The sequence below is a fragment of the Lingula anatina genome, chromosome 8, assembly GCF_051362555.1.
Source record: "Lingula anatina isolate TDL-2025a chromosome 8, LinAna3.0, whole genome shotgun sequence".
In the NCBI taxonomy this organism is placed as follows: Eukaryota; Metazoa; Brachiopoda; class Lingulata; order Lingulida; family Lingulidae; genus Lingula; species Lingula anatina.
Window position 1 is genome coordinate 7336637 of NC_141774.1, and position 15974 is coordinate 7352610.

General features: G+C 35.2%; 2 protein-coding genes across 5 annotated transcripts; one reads left to right on the forward strand and one right to left on the reverse strand.

Annotated features, from left to right (window-relative positions):
• Positions 1-12: 12 nt before the first annotated feature.
• LOC147760279 (U11/U12 small nuclear ribonucleoprotein 48 kDa protein-like) lies at positions 13-5779 on the reverse strand. 2 transcript variants are annotated; one of them, XM_087019178.1, is made up of 10 exons: positions 5669-5779; positions 4968-5233; positions 4486-4602; positions 4159-4222; positions 3721-3780; positions 2552-2737; positions 2157-2269; positions 1727-1833; positions 878-1330; positions 13-522 (listed from the first exon to the last, which is right to left on the reverse strand). In XM_087019178.1, the coding sequence occupies exons 2-10, from the start codon at positions 5121-5123 to the stop codon at positions 417-419; spliced, it is 1362 nt and encodes a 453-aa protein (XP_086875304.1). In that variant the 5' UTR covers positions 5124-5233; positions 5669-5779; the 3' UTR covers positions 13-416. The 2 variants fall into 2 exon arrangements, with proteins under 2 accessions (XP_086875304.1, XP_086875303.1); XM_087019177.1 differs by having other exon boundaries at positions 4486-4614.
• Positions 5762-13560, forward strand: LOC106175579 (translation initiation factor eIF2B subunit delta). 3 transcript variants are annotated; one of them, XM_087019176.1, is made up of 12 exons: positions 5762-5896; positions 6271-6343; positions 6765-7086; positions 7850-7895; positions 8153-8357; positions 8644-8761; positions 9128-9204; positions 9668-9770; positions 11229-11356; positions 11523-11700; positions 12408-12588; positions 12998-13560. In XM_087019176.1, exons 3-12 carry the CDS (start codon positions 6772-6774, stop codon positions 13201-13203), a joined length of 1557 nt encoding a protein of 518 aa, XP_086875302.1. In that variant the 5' UTR covers positions 5762-5896; positions 6271-6343; positions 6765-6771; the 3' UTR covers positions 13204-13560. The 3 variants fall into 3 exon arrangements, with proteins under 3 accessions (XP_086875302.1, XP_086875301.1, XP_086875300.1); XM_087019175.1 differs by having other exon boundaries at positions 6271-6325; XM_087019174.1 differs by lacking the exon at positions 6271-6343 and having other exon boundaries at positions 5783-5896.
• Positions 13561-15974: the final 2414 nt, after the last annotated feature.

The following is a 15974-nucleotide window of genomic DNA, read 5'->3' on the forward strand; positions in this document are numbered from 1 at the left end:
ACAAGAATGATCTTAATGTTCAAATTTTATTTTGAACTCAAACTTTGAATGAGAATTATGTTAACTACCACCACTAAAGACAGTGCAATATGGAAAGTATATTTATTGAAAATTATTGAAAAAAAATTCAAAATGCCCCAAAGTCATATAGTTTTTTTGTCTATAATATAAATTCACACTTGAAAATCAAACCCCTTCAAGTGATGGTATCAGAATGTCTGCCCAGTTATTTACAGTTATTGATTACATTACGGATGGATATAAAATATCAAATATAAGCGCTGCGACAGATAGAGCCATGATGTGTGTAAAAAAAAAAAAAAAAAAAAAAAAAAAAATCCATTTGGCAGTGAATTCCAAGACGGAGTACCTTGAATCATGTATAAGTTGACATTTCCCTGAAAAACATACTGGATTCAGTCTGATTCGTATCGATGCTTGTGTTTATGCTTGTGCTTATGTTTATGTTTCTTCTGTTTGTGGGACTTGTGACTCTTTCCTCTGCCCTCTGAATCTGATCCCCTGAATCAAATAAAACCAAAAAACTTTTTTTTATCAGGCAAATGTATCAATGTTTTATCAATAAAAAAATTAAATTTTGATTACAACTATTTAGTGCAACTGTCAGATAAAAAGAATCCTATGAAAAAATTTAAACATTTGTCATGAGCAACTCGATTTTGCAGTTGAGGTTGAATGAAAGGGACCATCTCTTCTGACTTCCAATTATAAAGATCAATATTTTGCTTAATAGTATAAAAATATTTTTCATGCAAAGGGAAACAGTGTGACTCTGAACCCTCCCCTAACTCTTTCAAACATTTAAACCCTCAAATTTAGCATTTTAATGATGATTTAACTGATAAAAATCCCTTACCCTGAGAACTTGGCTGAAGATTCTCTGCTTTCCTGCTCTATAAATGAACTGGTTTCTCCATCCTTTTCTTGATGTGCCTCCCCATCCTCTTGGCTATGTAGTTCAGATAGAGCACCTGCATCTAAAGATGTGGAAGACGTCTTCAAGTTGTCTGTAAGTCCCTTAGTAGCATCCAACTCTTGATTTCTTTCATGTTTCACTGATGCCCCTTTACTACCAATAAAATTACTCTCATTGGTAAAGGACCCCTTTTGTTTATTCTCATTGTCGGTTTTACTTTTTTGATCATCCCTCTCTTGTTCTGAATGGCTGTTTTGTCTTTCTGATTTTCGTTTGGAAGATTTGTCGTCTCTATCGCGGCTTCTTCGTCTGTGTTTCCTGTCCCCTCTATCAGATCGAGATCTTTTTCGATGACTTCTAGATCTTGATCTTGACCTAGACCTTGATCTTGACCTAAAAATAAAAGCAATACCTAAAAAACTTTGCACTCCATTTTTTCTCGTTAGGACCCTTTTGGACAGCTTCACATCTTTTTAAACCTGAAACTTTCTAATTATAGTAAAAAGGAAGCTAAGCTAAATTAAAAATTAAGTACTAAGTCTTATCAAAAAAAATAATAATAATAATAAAAATAGACTGGCAATTAATGATTTCCCAGATAAGGAAACCAAGGAAATGAAATTTTAAATATTAAACATCAAACAAATATGTTTTACCAATTTTAAAATTAGAACAGTTTACTGTATATTTGGAAGTCAAATATCAATAAGTTTATGAAGTTGGCCTATATTGAATATATGTCAGAGTAAACACCATAACGGATTCTTTAATAAAAAAAACATTTCTCACCTTTTTCTTCGAGAATTTTCTAGTATCTCAGCCCTCTCCTCTTCTGCTTTATCTTCAGCCATTTTCTCCAGTGCTTCCATCTGATTGGCAAAAACTTCTCTGATGACCTTAAAGCAGTTAACAGAAACACATGATAATGCATTATATAATAGGAATTACAAATATTTTTAAAGTTACAGAATGCTCCTTATCTATTTATTTATTTATTTATATATTTATTTATTTATTTTTCTAAAATAATGCAAAAAGAAACCACAACTGACCCTCTCACATAACATAAATATGATTCCTTTTGGCATTAAATGGCAATATTACATAGCTCAAGTTCATTTTCATGCTTTGATATTTTGAAAAACAAATCAGAACTATTGGTAAAATGTTTGCATGAATTTAAGATAGACACCCACAGAAACACACATTGATATTCTACCTCTGTGTAACTCTTCCTCGTGATGTGGACATTTTTGGCTCTGTATGTCTGACGTCTTCTTTTGAAATCTCTCATCTCCTTAACTTTCTCCATGTAAGACCTGGGTTCTTCTCCTGAGATGATCGTAAACATTACAGACATGAGAGCATTATCATGCTCATTATTATGAGACATCCCGATCCCCATCCCCGATCCCCTTTCCCCCCCCCCAAAAAAAAAAAAAAATTTTTTTTCATACATGCTTTATTCTTATATACCCAATCATTAAAACAAGGAGGAAAAACATTTCCATACATCATCATACAGTAAGGTAGTGGTAATGAGGTCAATGTCAATAAATAAATAAATATATAAATAAATAAATCTGACATCATCATGAAAGTCCCGTTTCCTACCTTCTTCTTTCTTTGGCATATCAGTTGGAAACAGCAATTCCTCTTCAGAGATGGAGATTTGTTTGTTAGCCGCCTTGGCCTGCTCTACGCTATATTCGTACACCGCTAGTCTTTCCTGAGGAGTGAGCTCAACCACAGCACGGTCCATGGTGGGTGGGACCTCTTTGAATATGTTGGCTGCTGGAACTAAAAAGAAGATTATTTTGTTAATTCTTTTCTTGGCAATACTTTTTGTTCTGATTACTAGATTTTCACCATCTTGGTTAAATAATGCCCCCAGCCCCACCTCCACCCCACTCACCCCCAAAAAACTCTATTTTCTCTCTTATTTTTCTTCAGTCAAAGTGCATTTCAATATATGGCAAAAAGTTTACAAAAACTGCAAATGTGATATTGTGAGTAAATCACATCCAAACCTTCTATTACACAATCTTTCTCAGATAAATCTTAACCACGTCTTCTCTAACACAATGGGCTGAGTTTTATACTAGTCAATACTGATCATATTATTATGTATGAATATTACTAACTGTACTGTACTACGTGCATCCATTTCAAGTAATGGATATTTTAATCTGACAAAAATGTAATAACAAAAAAAAAAATCAATATTATAATTGGTTACTCTCAAAGATTTACATTTCAAAAAAGGATATGTTTGAGGATACAAGTTCATAAAAAGTTCATAATATTCCGAATTCACGACTCACTTTGATCATTGCTGTAAAAGAAGTAAAACATTTAAAAAGCTAGGGATAAGAATTATCAATTTTTTGTAGAAAAAGTGGGATGTTTTAAAGGCAAGACAGGGTTTCTTCCATTTCACTACATTCATTAAATTCTATAACTTAGTCTACAAAAATGGAATGAATCATTCTCAAATGTAATGATAAATGAAAAAAGGCATTCTCCCTTCGAAGGCAATAACTGTGTCTTCAAGTTCTTTCTAAAGCTTTCAGAACAACTTTTGTGCCCTTATAGGAAAGAAAAGAAAAGAAAGCAATATACTTCCATCTCTTTTCTTTCTTTTTTTTTTCGAGTGAAACTCTAATGCAGAGTACAAATCATTTTATAAAGCAAAACAATTTTTGCTTACTATTTGTTTTATTATTAATAAGTGAAAGATACAGAGGTTGCTGTTAAAAATCACAAAAAATCAAATAGCTTACCTGTTCCTTTGTAAGAATTACTATACAGCTTTGCCAATATTGCATCCTGTGTAGGTTTGTCTGAAAAAAAAAAGAGCAACAATTACTTACAGAATGCAGTGAAATAGTTTTTCCATCATTTCTTATTATAATGTTGAAATGCAAAAAAAAATTACTTGAATTTTTTTATAAATGGCTTACTAATTTACAACAGTAAATGAGTAATTTCTAAAAAGGTCCCAGTATTACTTTGCAACATTCTTTGATTGTGTTTTGCTGCATACAAAGAAATAAATCATTATGGTATTCATGAGGTACAAAAAGTATTAAAATAAAGTCTTTTTTAACAGAGTGGAAGTTACAATAATAAGATGAGTATTGTCATTAATAATAACAATAATGATAAATGGCAGTCTTACAACAAATAAAATCTTGAAAGAAAATAAAAAAAATTCTTACCAATCTTTACAGTCACCACATCCTTCCCTTCATAGAAAAATTCAGAACTCCTCTTTGACAGTTTCTGTAACAGTTGTAATATAAAACAAAATTATTTTAAGGAAGCAGTCTGTGCCAAATACTTTTCAACTTCTAGGCCATCTAAGCCACCAGAATCTTCCTGCCTCTACCAAAAAGCCTACCTTTCAAAAAAAAAAAAAAAAAAAAAAAAACACCACACTTGTGACACACTTTTTCATTTATTCTAATATCACATTTAAATGCTTTTAATTTAAATTAATAATTTAACAGTAATTCAATATTTTAACTAATTTTTTTCTATCTTACTATTTCTTCCTTTTCCAGCCCCCGTTTCACCAAGCTGCAATCCTCCAGATGGCGCTGAAGTGACCGCCGAGGGACAAGATGGCTGGAGTCCAGAGGACAGGTGGACATCACATCAGACTGGAAAATATTCTTAAAATAAGAATTTTTAAATCTCGATTCAAAATATTTGAAAATTAACTTACAAAATCTCTTTTCAAAACAATTGAAATATAATTATTACATTTGTTAAAAAATAAATAATTTTTTTCACCTAATTATTATGTTGCATTTAAATTTGGCTGCTTGGAGCTTCTATCTTGCAAGGATACCAATAAGGAGGACAATATAAACACCTCCCTCAATCACCCCAAATCCACTTTTAAAACATATTTTCTAATTCTAAAATACATTTTTAAAAAAACTTGAAAAATGTATCTGATAAGTTAAAGAGACAAATTCTGCAACAGGAGGGCAATTCCCATCCACTAGTATGGGTTCTCAACCTTATTCAAAATGTGCTCCTTTGTCCACCCCAGCTGTTCCAAAGTACTGGTCACCTCCTCCTCTGTGCTGTCCAAGAAAGTGGTCAAGCTGTCCAGTTGTTCCTGTCTTTGGGACTGAACATCTTGGGACAGCTCTGATGGTGCTGAGTGTGACATGTCTGCTATGGAAATTTTGACTATGTTGCATCTTCCATTTTTATATTATTTAATTTTTTTCTTCTCTTCTCTTTTTCTTTCTTATAAACACAGTCAGCGGGAGATGCATGCTGAAAATGGAAGAAAAATATTTCAAAACAAGTAAATATTCCATGCTTGCATGTGTCCTCATTAAAATTATACAGTGTATATAGTATACATGTTGGGATATATTGCTAAATAAAATAAAACATTATGAAACATTTTCAGAATGGAACCAACATTTTTAAAAACGTCATAAAACATTTTCAGAATGGAACCAAAATAATCATTTGAAATTAAATGTGTATGTAAAATGATAAAATGCATATCGCATCTTTCTTCGTTACAAACGTGCCTATTAGATACTGCCTAGGTGCTGAGCCCCTCTTTGCAAAGTGAATAGCAAATAATCTGCTTAGAGAGAGAGAGAGAGTGAGTTAGTTTCAAACCCATGGCAAAGAGGACTGGCAGGAAATATATATATATTATTTTGGGTTTAAAGCCTAAAAGGATTCAATAATTACCGTTTACTAAGCAAACCGGGAACAGACTACGATTGAACTCTTCTCCCACGCCGCGGAACATTCACTCCTTCTTTCTAAAAAGAAGTCGATTGCGCCTCTTTTCCGTCCTCCAGTCACAAAAGACTTCCGACGTCGCGCCATGTCACTTGCATCATGTGGAAGAAAGACAGCTTGATATTTTGACCAGATGGGCCTCGTCGTCTCCTTTTTCAACAGAATATTCTCATGGTGTGTATCTTCACTGACGAATGTTTTAAGACTCATGCTTCTCAGGCCTAACACTGAGCTATGTAATTGAGCTGTGTCTGCCGAATGATATATTATTATTATTAATTTTACATATTTTGCTTGCCTTCTGTAATTTGTCATGAACCGTCTTGCTTCCTTCCTTACTTTGCTCGTGCAATTTAGCCTATTTTCATACAAGAAATGATTTTTAGATTAAAAAAAGAAACTAAAAATTTGACGTGTTTGAATCCATTAGATTGACATAATTATGAAGAAATACGTGTACCATAGTATACTGTTTTGCTTGGCATTTTATTTAAAATTACATGTACATGCATATAAATATTAATGTTTTATTTTCTGCTTTCTTATAGCTTATCATTGTTATAGTAATTATCCAGATACAGTAACTTGAAGAAAAGAATACAGGTATTCAGCATTTTCAAGGTGTGGTGTCCCCTAGTTTCAGAGATTACTGGATATAATTGTCTGCACTATCAGCTTTTCTCTGCAGTTTCCAATAATTTCTAAAATTCAGTGTTTGATGTGGAAGATAGTACATTATATACACTTGCTACTTACAGCTGGAGTAGAAGAAATCATCATTGCATGCTAGTGTCATGTTATGTTTTTATTACAGTTATGTTTAAGTTCTGTTTAATTACAATAGTTTAAAGTTGAATTAAAATTGAAATTTGTATTTTTAGATTTTTTTATTATTTATTAAAAAATGAAATAAAAGGATGAAACAGTGCTAGTTTGTATAAAATGTTATCAAGGGTTATGTTAATGATGTCTGAAACCAAATTATGGATGAAGTATTTTTTAAATTTTATTATATTTCTTTATATTTTTTTTATTTTTTCAGGTTCATAATGGCAGATAAGGCAGGGATAACTGAAGGTCAAACTCAACAAGGTAAAGGCCACCAAGGGAAATCTGGTAGTGGTAAAAAGAAAAATAAACCCAAGAATGTAGCAAATGATCAAGTCAAAAAACAAACTGATCTCAATTCACCGAGGACTTTGAGTGAATCATCAACTGGGTCTCAAGGAAGCCAGAAATCGAAAGGTCAAGGTCAGGATAAAGGTCAGGTTCAAGATAAAGGTCATGGTCATCAAAAACCTACAGACCCAAATGCTCCTCAGAAGTCAAAAGCACAGCTCAAGGCAGAAAGGAGAGCACTTCAGGTAAATTGTGCCACTGTGTTTTTTTTTTTGGTATTTTCTTCCTCTTTATTTTTCTCTCCTTCCTTCCCACCCCTGTGCCACCCTCAAGAAGGGACTCTCTTTTACCTGCTGTGTAATAGTATGAATAATGCATTATGGATATATGTTTATACTCAAGAGGGAAGAGGAATGATTATAAAATTTACTTAACTATCTTAATCTGGCAGCCTTTTTTTTATCTTTTTTATCAGAAGTATGTTATCTTTCCTTCAGTCAGTATACAGATGAGTTCTGTATGTGGTACACTGCTTGTGGTTATATAGTATATACAGTATTGTAGGCTTACAACAACCAGCCGCCCCTCCAGCATTTTACTTAACCTGTAGCCATGACATTAAAACTAAAATTATGAGAGGGGATTTTGACATCTTTATTGAGTTTGCTAGATTTTTAGGTGCCACTCATGCATTACAGTTACTGTAAGAGAGCGTTCACATCGAGAAGAGCCGAGGTCTAGCAAGGCCGAGACCTAAATATGGTGGACATACATGAAAGGAAGACCGCATTATCCTTTAATGGTCTCTCAGTGAATGTCATTGAAAATAAAGAGAGACCATTAAAGGATTATGCAGTTTTCCTTTCATGTAGGTCCGCCATATTTAGGTCTTGGCCTTGCTACACCTTGGCTCTTCTCGATGTGAACGCTCTCAAAGTAAATAGACTCACAGCTGTGGTTTGAATGAAGCGATGTGTTTAATTTTAAGTGATAACTTTTTGATTTCAGGAGGCTCAGCGTGCTGCTAAAACTGCTGCCAAGGAGGGAGGAGCAGGTGAGCATTGGATATAATAGAGAGAGACAATTTATTTAAGTAATTAATTAATTTTATTTATTTATTTATTTAAAATTATATATTTTCAGCACAAGGGCAATAAAACTTAACTATTTTGAATAAAAATGTAAGTACTCAGCAAAAGATGAGAAGTATCACTCAGACTGTAGTGTAAAAAGTCTATGTACCAAAATAGGAAATGCACAAAAGACATATGAAATGAAAATAACCATTTTGATGGTTCAATTCTATTTAAGGTCAGAAAAAGGAAGGCAGCACAAAGGAGAAGATGATCCGTGTCCCAGACCACCTTAAGGTTGACGATGCAGCCACACAAAAGAAAGTTGCCAAGAAGTTAGAAAAACAACAGGTGCCACAGAGGGCAGCCACTGAGAGGAAAGTGGGTCTGTTCAGGCACCTCCAGCAGTTTGAGAGAGGCACATCTCTGACTCAGGCTATACAGTGAGTATAAGCTTGGTTCCAGTGTAGAGGGGTGATCAGAGAAGGACCAATTTAGGCTTAAAATCAGGCTAACTTGTGATGATTTACAATACTTATCAGTTTAAGGTGATAGTTTATATAAGTCACTATTTAAGAATCTTTACTTTGCCATGAAACTAATTCTACTTACAAGACTATTGAAAGACATTTTTCTCAGAAATACTACATATATCTTGCTTGGGTAAATGTAATTGATGAATTCTGTAAACAGCTTGAATTTTAAGAGTAATATTACTGTTTTTTCTAGATTCTCAAACAATGTTGCTATCCACCCTGCAGTTTTAAAGCTGGGCTTACAGTATGCAGAGGGGGTGGTGTGTGGGTCCAATGCAAGGTGTATTGCACTGCTTAATGCCTTCAAACAGGTGGGTATGGATTGGTTCTCTCTTGAACAGTGGCTCACTCTTCATTTTTTTTTTATTAATATGAAATAGATTCCTACCAGTACTAGAAATATAAATAAAATCTGACTTTAAAAGCAGAATAAAAGATAAGTGTCTCTCTGCCATATTGGTAAGCTAGAAGTCAGATTTTTTTTGAAAATAATAAAGATCAGAAGAAGAAAATATTTTGTTAGATTTCTAAAGCATGTAATGTTTCTCTTAATACATTTCATCCCATATATATACCAAAAATGAAAACTCAGATACGTCCTTTTTGCACATTAATGTGTTAACGAATAATCCAAAAAGATTTCTATGCATGCATTATGTTTTACTAATTCCACACAGGTTATTCGTGACTATACAACACCTCCACAAAAGGAGCTAGCCAGAGATTTAGATAACAGAATAAAACCATGCATAAGGTAGGACAAGACTGACATGTCTACTTGCTATATGTGTGTGAAAGACAATAAATACCTTGACTATTTTCTGTAATTATCCGTGGATTATTTCTCCCTGGGTTGAACTTTCTGAAATAGACTGAATCAGACACATATTATGGCTCTTTGATTTTCAGTAACTATATTTTCAAAGTCCCACTTGGTAAACATTCCTAATATGATAAAAACTCTAAGTTAATATTTAATATATTTCAAGCCCAGGTTAGCCTGTTTCAGTCTCTTTGGGGAATGCTCTCAAAGCTCCCAAGTGGACAGAAAAAATTAAAATTTTCAGTTCATCTTTTTAGTGTCTTATGCAGTGCCAGCCCATTACAGCAACATAGTAGTGGAAGGGCTTTAAAGCTATCAAAAGGAAAAAATACAATGAATATAATTCTATGGAATAGTGCAACATTAAAAAAGAAATGTTATTCTTTTCTTTCAGTTTCTTGGCCCAGTGTCGGCCAATTTCAGTCAGCATGGGAAATGCTATCAAAGCACTCAAGTGGCACATCAACCACACACCAAGTGAGATGCCAGACTCGGAGGTGAATTTTTTTTTCTAGAACAGATTTATTCTAAACAGTTTTCCTAGCTTAAGCAGCCCCCACATCCAGTGTCTTAAGACCACCAAGCCATTTCTACCTCTAATGTTTTTCCAAACAACCCAAATTCATGTCTGATGGTGGTCATATAAAAGTTTTATATGTATGGATGAATGCCAGGTTAAAAACGGTGTGACTGAAATGTGCAATACACTGCAATACAGCGAAACACAGCGCAATACACTTGATAACACAAGCCCAGTTGCAAGTACACACAGGAAAGGGTAATCTCAAATAAAATAGGGTGATCTGAAAGCAAAATATAGTACATAGTAATTAATATTACTGATAACACTTGACAATTTTTTCATTGTTTGTCAGCCGCCATGTTGGCGAGTTCACCATGTTGGCCAGTAATATATCCAAGAAGAGCCACTCACCAACATGGCTGCCAACTGGACTATATTAATGTCTTGCTGATTTGTTAAGTTATATCAATGATATTACTTACCCAGTAATATAGGTTGTTTTTATATCACCCTACTTTGCTGGGAATGGTCATTTCTTTTGTGTAATTGCAACTGGATTTGATTTTTGAAGTGTATTGCACTGTGTTGCGCTGTATTGCGGTGTATTGCACATTTCAGTCACACCGGTTTAAAACTGCTAGTTTACTGGCCATTCAGAGTACAAGAAGTCATTTTATCTGCTGGCCCCAATCGGGATTCACTGGTCCAGATAAGAATTTCAATAAGGCTGGATATTTATGCCTGTTACATTAAAACTTGATTTTGACAAATATGACTCTTAAAGGTACATACGAACCAAGCATCAGTGGAGCGCGGATTCCCAGTAACACATGTAAACCACTTAAACTAGTTTCTTCTACGACTCTAATAAATTCAACATGCCAAGGGATAAACTCAATAAATCACCCGATCAACCATAAAAGAGCTTTAGAGTGTTCCTTTCTTAAAAATTTTTGGTTGTCAATTTAACATACTTTTGTGACCTACTTTTCTGCCCCATTGACATACAGCATAGAATGCTAGCAGAAAAATCTGTTCAAACATCACTTTCGGGTAAAATTAAACAATGCCCTTTGGTAATTCCCTTAGTTATACTACTTGAAACTATATGCCGGCATTTGGTTGGTTTTTATGACAAAAAATTGACTTTGTATGTATCTTTAATTAAGCTGATGCTTCCTATTAGGTCTATAAAACCTTTTGGCATATTTGTCTTTGACTCTTTAACCTTGGGCATATTCCTCTTGGCAAATGAATCGTGTAATTCAAGGTTTGTTATTTCATATTGATGTGATTTATATAGTGTTTGGTAGAAATCTTACACAATTTAATTTCTCATAAAAAATGAAACTTTGAGGTAATTAATATGGCAGACATGAGATTTAGGTATGGAAATTGAGAGGGAAAATAAATATTTGGATTTTTTTCCCAGGCCAAAAGAAATTTGAATGAAGTAATTGAAGATTTCTTGCAAGAGAAGATAGTTTTAGCTGGAGAAGCCATCTCTCAAACTGCTCTGCAGAAAATTCAAGATGGGGATGTCCTTCTTGTCTTTGGTTGGTGAGTGGTAAAGACTTTTTTAGCCTTGATTTTTTTTTTAATTTGTTGAACAGAATTTGTCCAAGTGGGGATGCTTATACTAATGGTGTCAGTTTTAAAGAGTGTTTTTCTAATAATGAAACATAAGCTTGAAACAGGTAGGATGAGCCTTTTCTTCTCTTTTCAGCTCCTCTTTGATCCGGAAGATACTCTGTGACGCACACTCCAAAGGAAGACAGTTTCGTGTTATCGTTGTTGATGGTCGTCCAAAGTTAGAAGGAAGAGAGATGCTCCGTCGTCTCGTTAGACATGGCATTAAGTGTTCCTATGTTCTCATCAATACAGCTTCTTACGTTATGCAGGAGGTCAGTGAGAGGGGTGTTTCCAGGATTTGGGGTACAGGGAGTCCAAAATGTGGATCATTCTGTAATTTGCCCAATAATTTGTAGAGAGTCCAACCCAAGCTTGCCTAACCAACCAACCACCAAATTTTGTAAGCCATCTAGCAGTCTTTGGAAATATAGGCCATTTTTTAGGCTGATGACTGTCCATATGTCAACTGGATAGCTCTGTGCGGAAAGCCTTGTTTCAAACAAAAAAATAAACAATTTTTCAGTCAGTTGTATGCACAGCATGTAGCTAGTGCAGTACACAATGGTCAACCAACACAATAACTCAATGGATACAATGCACAGTCTCCTCTAACGCAATGCTCTGTGAGAAAGCTTTCACTCTTAGTAGAGGTAATGAAATTCGTCGCAACTTGTACAGTGTACACTGGCTCATCAAACATGACATCTTGGGACAATACAGTAATTATTTTATCTGTTTCAGTAAAGAGTATTTGTTGAGGAGATGGTCATGGTTTGCCTTTGTACATTTAAATGTCTCACCTTACACAATATACAATGCTTTGTCTCAACCAACACAGTTCATACTGTCTCCTCAAAGAAAATGCCAATATCTCATCTAGCACAGTGTATTTTGTCTGACATGATAATTCACTTTCATCTATATATTTTATTTTATATAATAGATAAAGTAACACTGTGATTTATCATACTAATTCCAGGCTACAAAAGTCTTCTTAGGCGCTCATGCTTTGCTAGCCAACGGTTATGTCATGTCCAGAGTTGGGACCTCCCAGATCTCACTCCTGGCCAAGGCGTATAATGTGCCAGTCCTGGTGTGCTGTGAGACCTACAAGTTCTGTGAGAGAGTACAGACGGATTCCTTTGTTGCCAATGAATTGGGTGAGGTTTTTTTTTTTTTTTTTTTTTTTTTTATGTCCAGGTCTCTCTGTTTCTGTTTGCATTTACAACAGTGGACCAACAGATCCTTGGATCAAGTATGGCCGACCCACTTGAATGCTTGTTGTATAATTCCTGCGGTGAATCTATTCATTGTCTATTAGAGGATTAGGTGGCATGCTTTTAAGTGGGTCGACCATATTTGATCCGCGGATCAACTTGTTCTGAATGCGGCCTCTCTCTCTCTCTCTCTCTCTCTCTCTCTCTCTTTCATCATCATGGTGTTTAACGATGCTCAGCAGACTGTAGTATAATCATCAACAGAAGACAAACAAAACAGCCACCAAAAAATCAAACATAGTCTGATTCTTAAAATAGGCTAGAAATTTGACATATTTTAATCACACTCCAGGAGACCCCGGGGACTTGGTGAAGACTCACAAAAAAGAAAACTACTTGGACAACTGGAAACAGTGCAAGAACCTCAGCCTCCTGAACCTGGTCTATGACGTCACACCTCCAGAGTTTGTTACCATGGTGATTACAGAAATTGGGGTCATCCCTTGCACCTCTGTTCCAGTTGTCCTGAGGGTCAAACAGACTGAGACACCCCAATGAACATGGACAGGCAGATACAGCGCCACCTATTTTTCTGAAAATGATGGATTCAGATCCAGTCCTTTTTGACAAGAGGAGTACCTATCTATCCTAAAGAGGCTTAAGGGGGGGGGGGGGGGAGAATATAGATGATGATGATTGACAAATAAATTTGTGCCACCTCTTGAGATATTTAATTGATTTGTTTTTCAACAAATGCATTTTTGTGCACTGTGACAGCAACAATGGAAAGAAAACTGAAAATGTTGTTGTCATTTTCTAACTTAAATCTAAATTAAAAACTCTAATATACTTAAGGTATGTTTTCCTTGAGTGGGTAATCAGTGTATGTTTAAAAAATAAAGGAAAGACAGAAAACGCTGTCGACGCTGTCGGTGCCCAACACATGTCGTTCGTCCCATAACTTCCAAACCATATTTTTGTTTTACTTTAAAATTTACTGATTGGCTTTGTTTGGTAAAGTTGAAGGTTGCTTTTCCAAAATGGCATGACCGGTTTGCATTTACAGTGATTGTTTTCTAGTTTTTTTCCACAATTTTGATGACATTCGCCTCATATTTAAGTAATTTTTTTACGTGTATTTTGTTGATGTTTCTTCCTTTTTGATGTCTGTATATTTGCCAGCTTTGCTGTGTAGTTCAAATTTGTATTCAATTTGTTTATTTTATCTGCGTTCACAAACCTCCCTCCTGATACAGGACACCTTAAGTACTTAAATTTTAACAGCTTTAATTCAAACGAAATGAAAAGTTTGCAGCGAATTTATGACAAAACTGAGGGTCTGTATTACAGAGAGCCGGTGGGACCTGACAGAGAGTCCTACATGACAGAAGTTCCGCTTCTCATTTGTACACAAATTAAAATAATTTTAGCCAAATTTATTAAATTATCAGTAAGGATATAATATGAGAAGTTCCACTGAGTGTAAAAATATCCATCATATATATAAATAACAAGCTTGAGTGTGGAACAGAGTGCTCAACAGTCCGGAGCATTTGTACACAATTAAAATCAATCAATAAATTAATAAACAAGAGACATGCAATAACCCCGACTCTGAGTTTCACGGGCATACCCAGAAGGTATGCCCGATCGTCAGGAGGTTTATTTGATAATGGTATTATTAGCCGTTTTACGCACACGGCGTGACGACACTTACGTCGCACGCCGTGTTAGTTATGTCACCTTATGCCGACACATGGTAATTACATATTTCAGTTCTTTTATTTAGAGTATCTGGTGTTATCATTATTAACAGTTTTTCGTCCAGGCAAAGGTTGCATAGGTGCTGATTTCTCCTTTGCGGCGCTGATTTCTTTATGATGTCCCATCTAATGTCATACAGGTTGTTATTTTCTTTTAATTTCCAAATATATTTGGATAACTCAGTTTCTTCAGCATATTTTTTGTCCCTAAATGACTTAGTGTGATTATTATATCTCAACTTAAATTGCCCACCACAAAGGCCTATATATATCATGCATTTGTTCTTAGTAGTAACTGTTGCTTGGTACACAATGCTGCTAGACAAACATTCACCTCTCAAAGGACACTGACTTGGAGCTCTAAACTCGGAGTCGGGTTTATTGCATGTCTCTTGTTTATTTATTTATATATATATATATATATATATATATATATATATATATATATATATATATATATATTGCCTAAAATATTATACAATTTTTGACTTTGAAAAAACTTTTGATTCGGTACTGTGACGTTTTCTTTACCAAAGGCTCAATAGCTTTAATTTCGCACCGGATCTTTCCAATTTATATTTGAAACATGATACCATTACATCGTGTTTAATCAAGGGTGTTACGTCTCGTTAATATTAAGTCCGGATTGCGGGTGTGGTCAGGTATTCCCAATTAAATAAGTACGTCCACTACGTCAAAAATAGCTTGACGTCATTAGGGTTTTTTTTCTTTCCTCCTTCCCCCATGATGCTTCTAAACTCGACAATACAAGTCTGGGGTCAAAAAGGGCAAAAAAACGTAACATCATTGTTTCACAAAACATCCGGGTTTTGGTCTGCTTTTCTCCACAGGTTATCGTACTGTTCATTGTTCCAAATCATTGGATAACCTGTGTCATTTTCTTCGCAATAAAAACACCAGTACAAATTACGTCTGATCTCTGCTTCTCTTAGCGGGTATAGTTAGAGAATGAGTTTAGGAAACAAACACGCCAATACTACAAGCAAATTAAGTACCAAAGGCACTTGAAGGACGCATCCCCTGCTAAAAACAAACGTGCCGTGTCCAGATATAGCAGTAGCCGGCAATGCTGCGTCAGAGACGTTCCCGGATGTGCGATTAAACACGACGCTTGCATTAAAAGGTATGTTGCCAATGGACAGCTGGCTGCCAATGTCTTGAATATAAACTGCAACTCGATCTTCAAATCGTTCGAACCAACGCAGGCCGTCAGGGATGCGGGGGACCGGTTTCGCAAGTTTAACTGGTACACGAACAAGGGTGTATTCTCCATGGAACGACGGGTCGCCGCATCCTGTTTGTAAGGCAACACCATATATTCCTTCCCGTAAGGGGTCGATATGGAGCGAGGACTGGGTAGTGAACAAACTGTCCGAGACGCATTCTTTGAACAAGACGATCCAGTCTTGCCAGCTTTGTACAGGGGTAAGTTTCAGGGTAAGAATGAACTGCATGTTGACGAAGCCGGTCAGGGGTAACAAACATCCCGGGTCATTCTCTTGGCATGAATGCAGTTGGCACGATTTCTAAAAACAAAAGTTTAAA

Excerpts from the sequence above, each read along its gene's own strand:
- LOC147760279 (XM_087019177.1), bottom strand. The coding sequence starts at position 5,123 with ATGTCACACTCAGCACCATCAGAGCTGTCCCAAGATGTTCAGTCCCAA. Across the intron at positions 4,223-4,485 it reads GGCTGGAAAAGGAAGAAATA|AAACTGTCAAAGAGGAGTTC; the intron begins GTAAGATAGAAA and ends CAACTGTTACAG. Across the intron at positions 3,781-4,158 it reads TGTGGTGACTGTAAAGATTG|ACAAACCTACACAGGATGCA; the intron begins GTAAGAATTTTT and ends TTTTTTTTTCAG.
- LOC106175579 (XM_087019174.1), top strand. The coding sequence starts at position 5,856 with ATGGGCCTCGTCGTCTCCTTTTTCAACAGAATATTCTCATG. Across the intron at positions 5,897-6,764 it reads TTCAACAGAATATTCTCATG|GTTCATAATGGCAGATAAGG; the intron begins GTGTGTATCTTC and ends TTATTTTTTCAG. Across the intron at positions 7,896-8,152 it reads TGCCAAGGAGGGAGGAGCAG|GTCAGAAAAAGGAAGGCAGC; the intron begins GTGAGCATTGGA and ends ATTCTATTTAAG.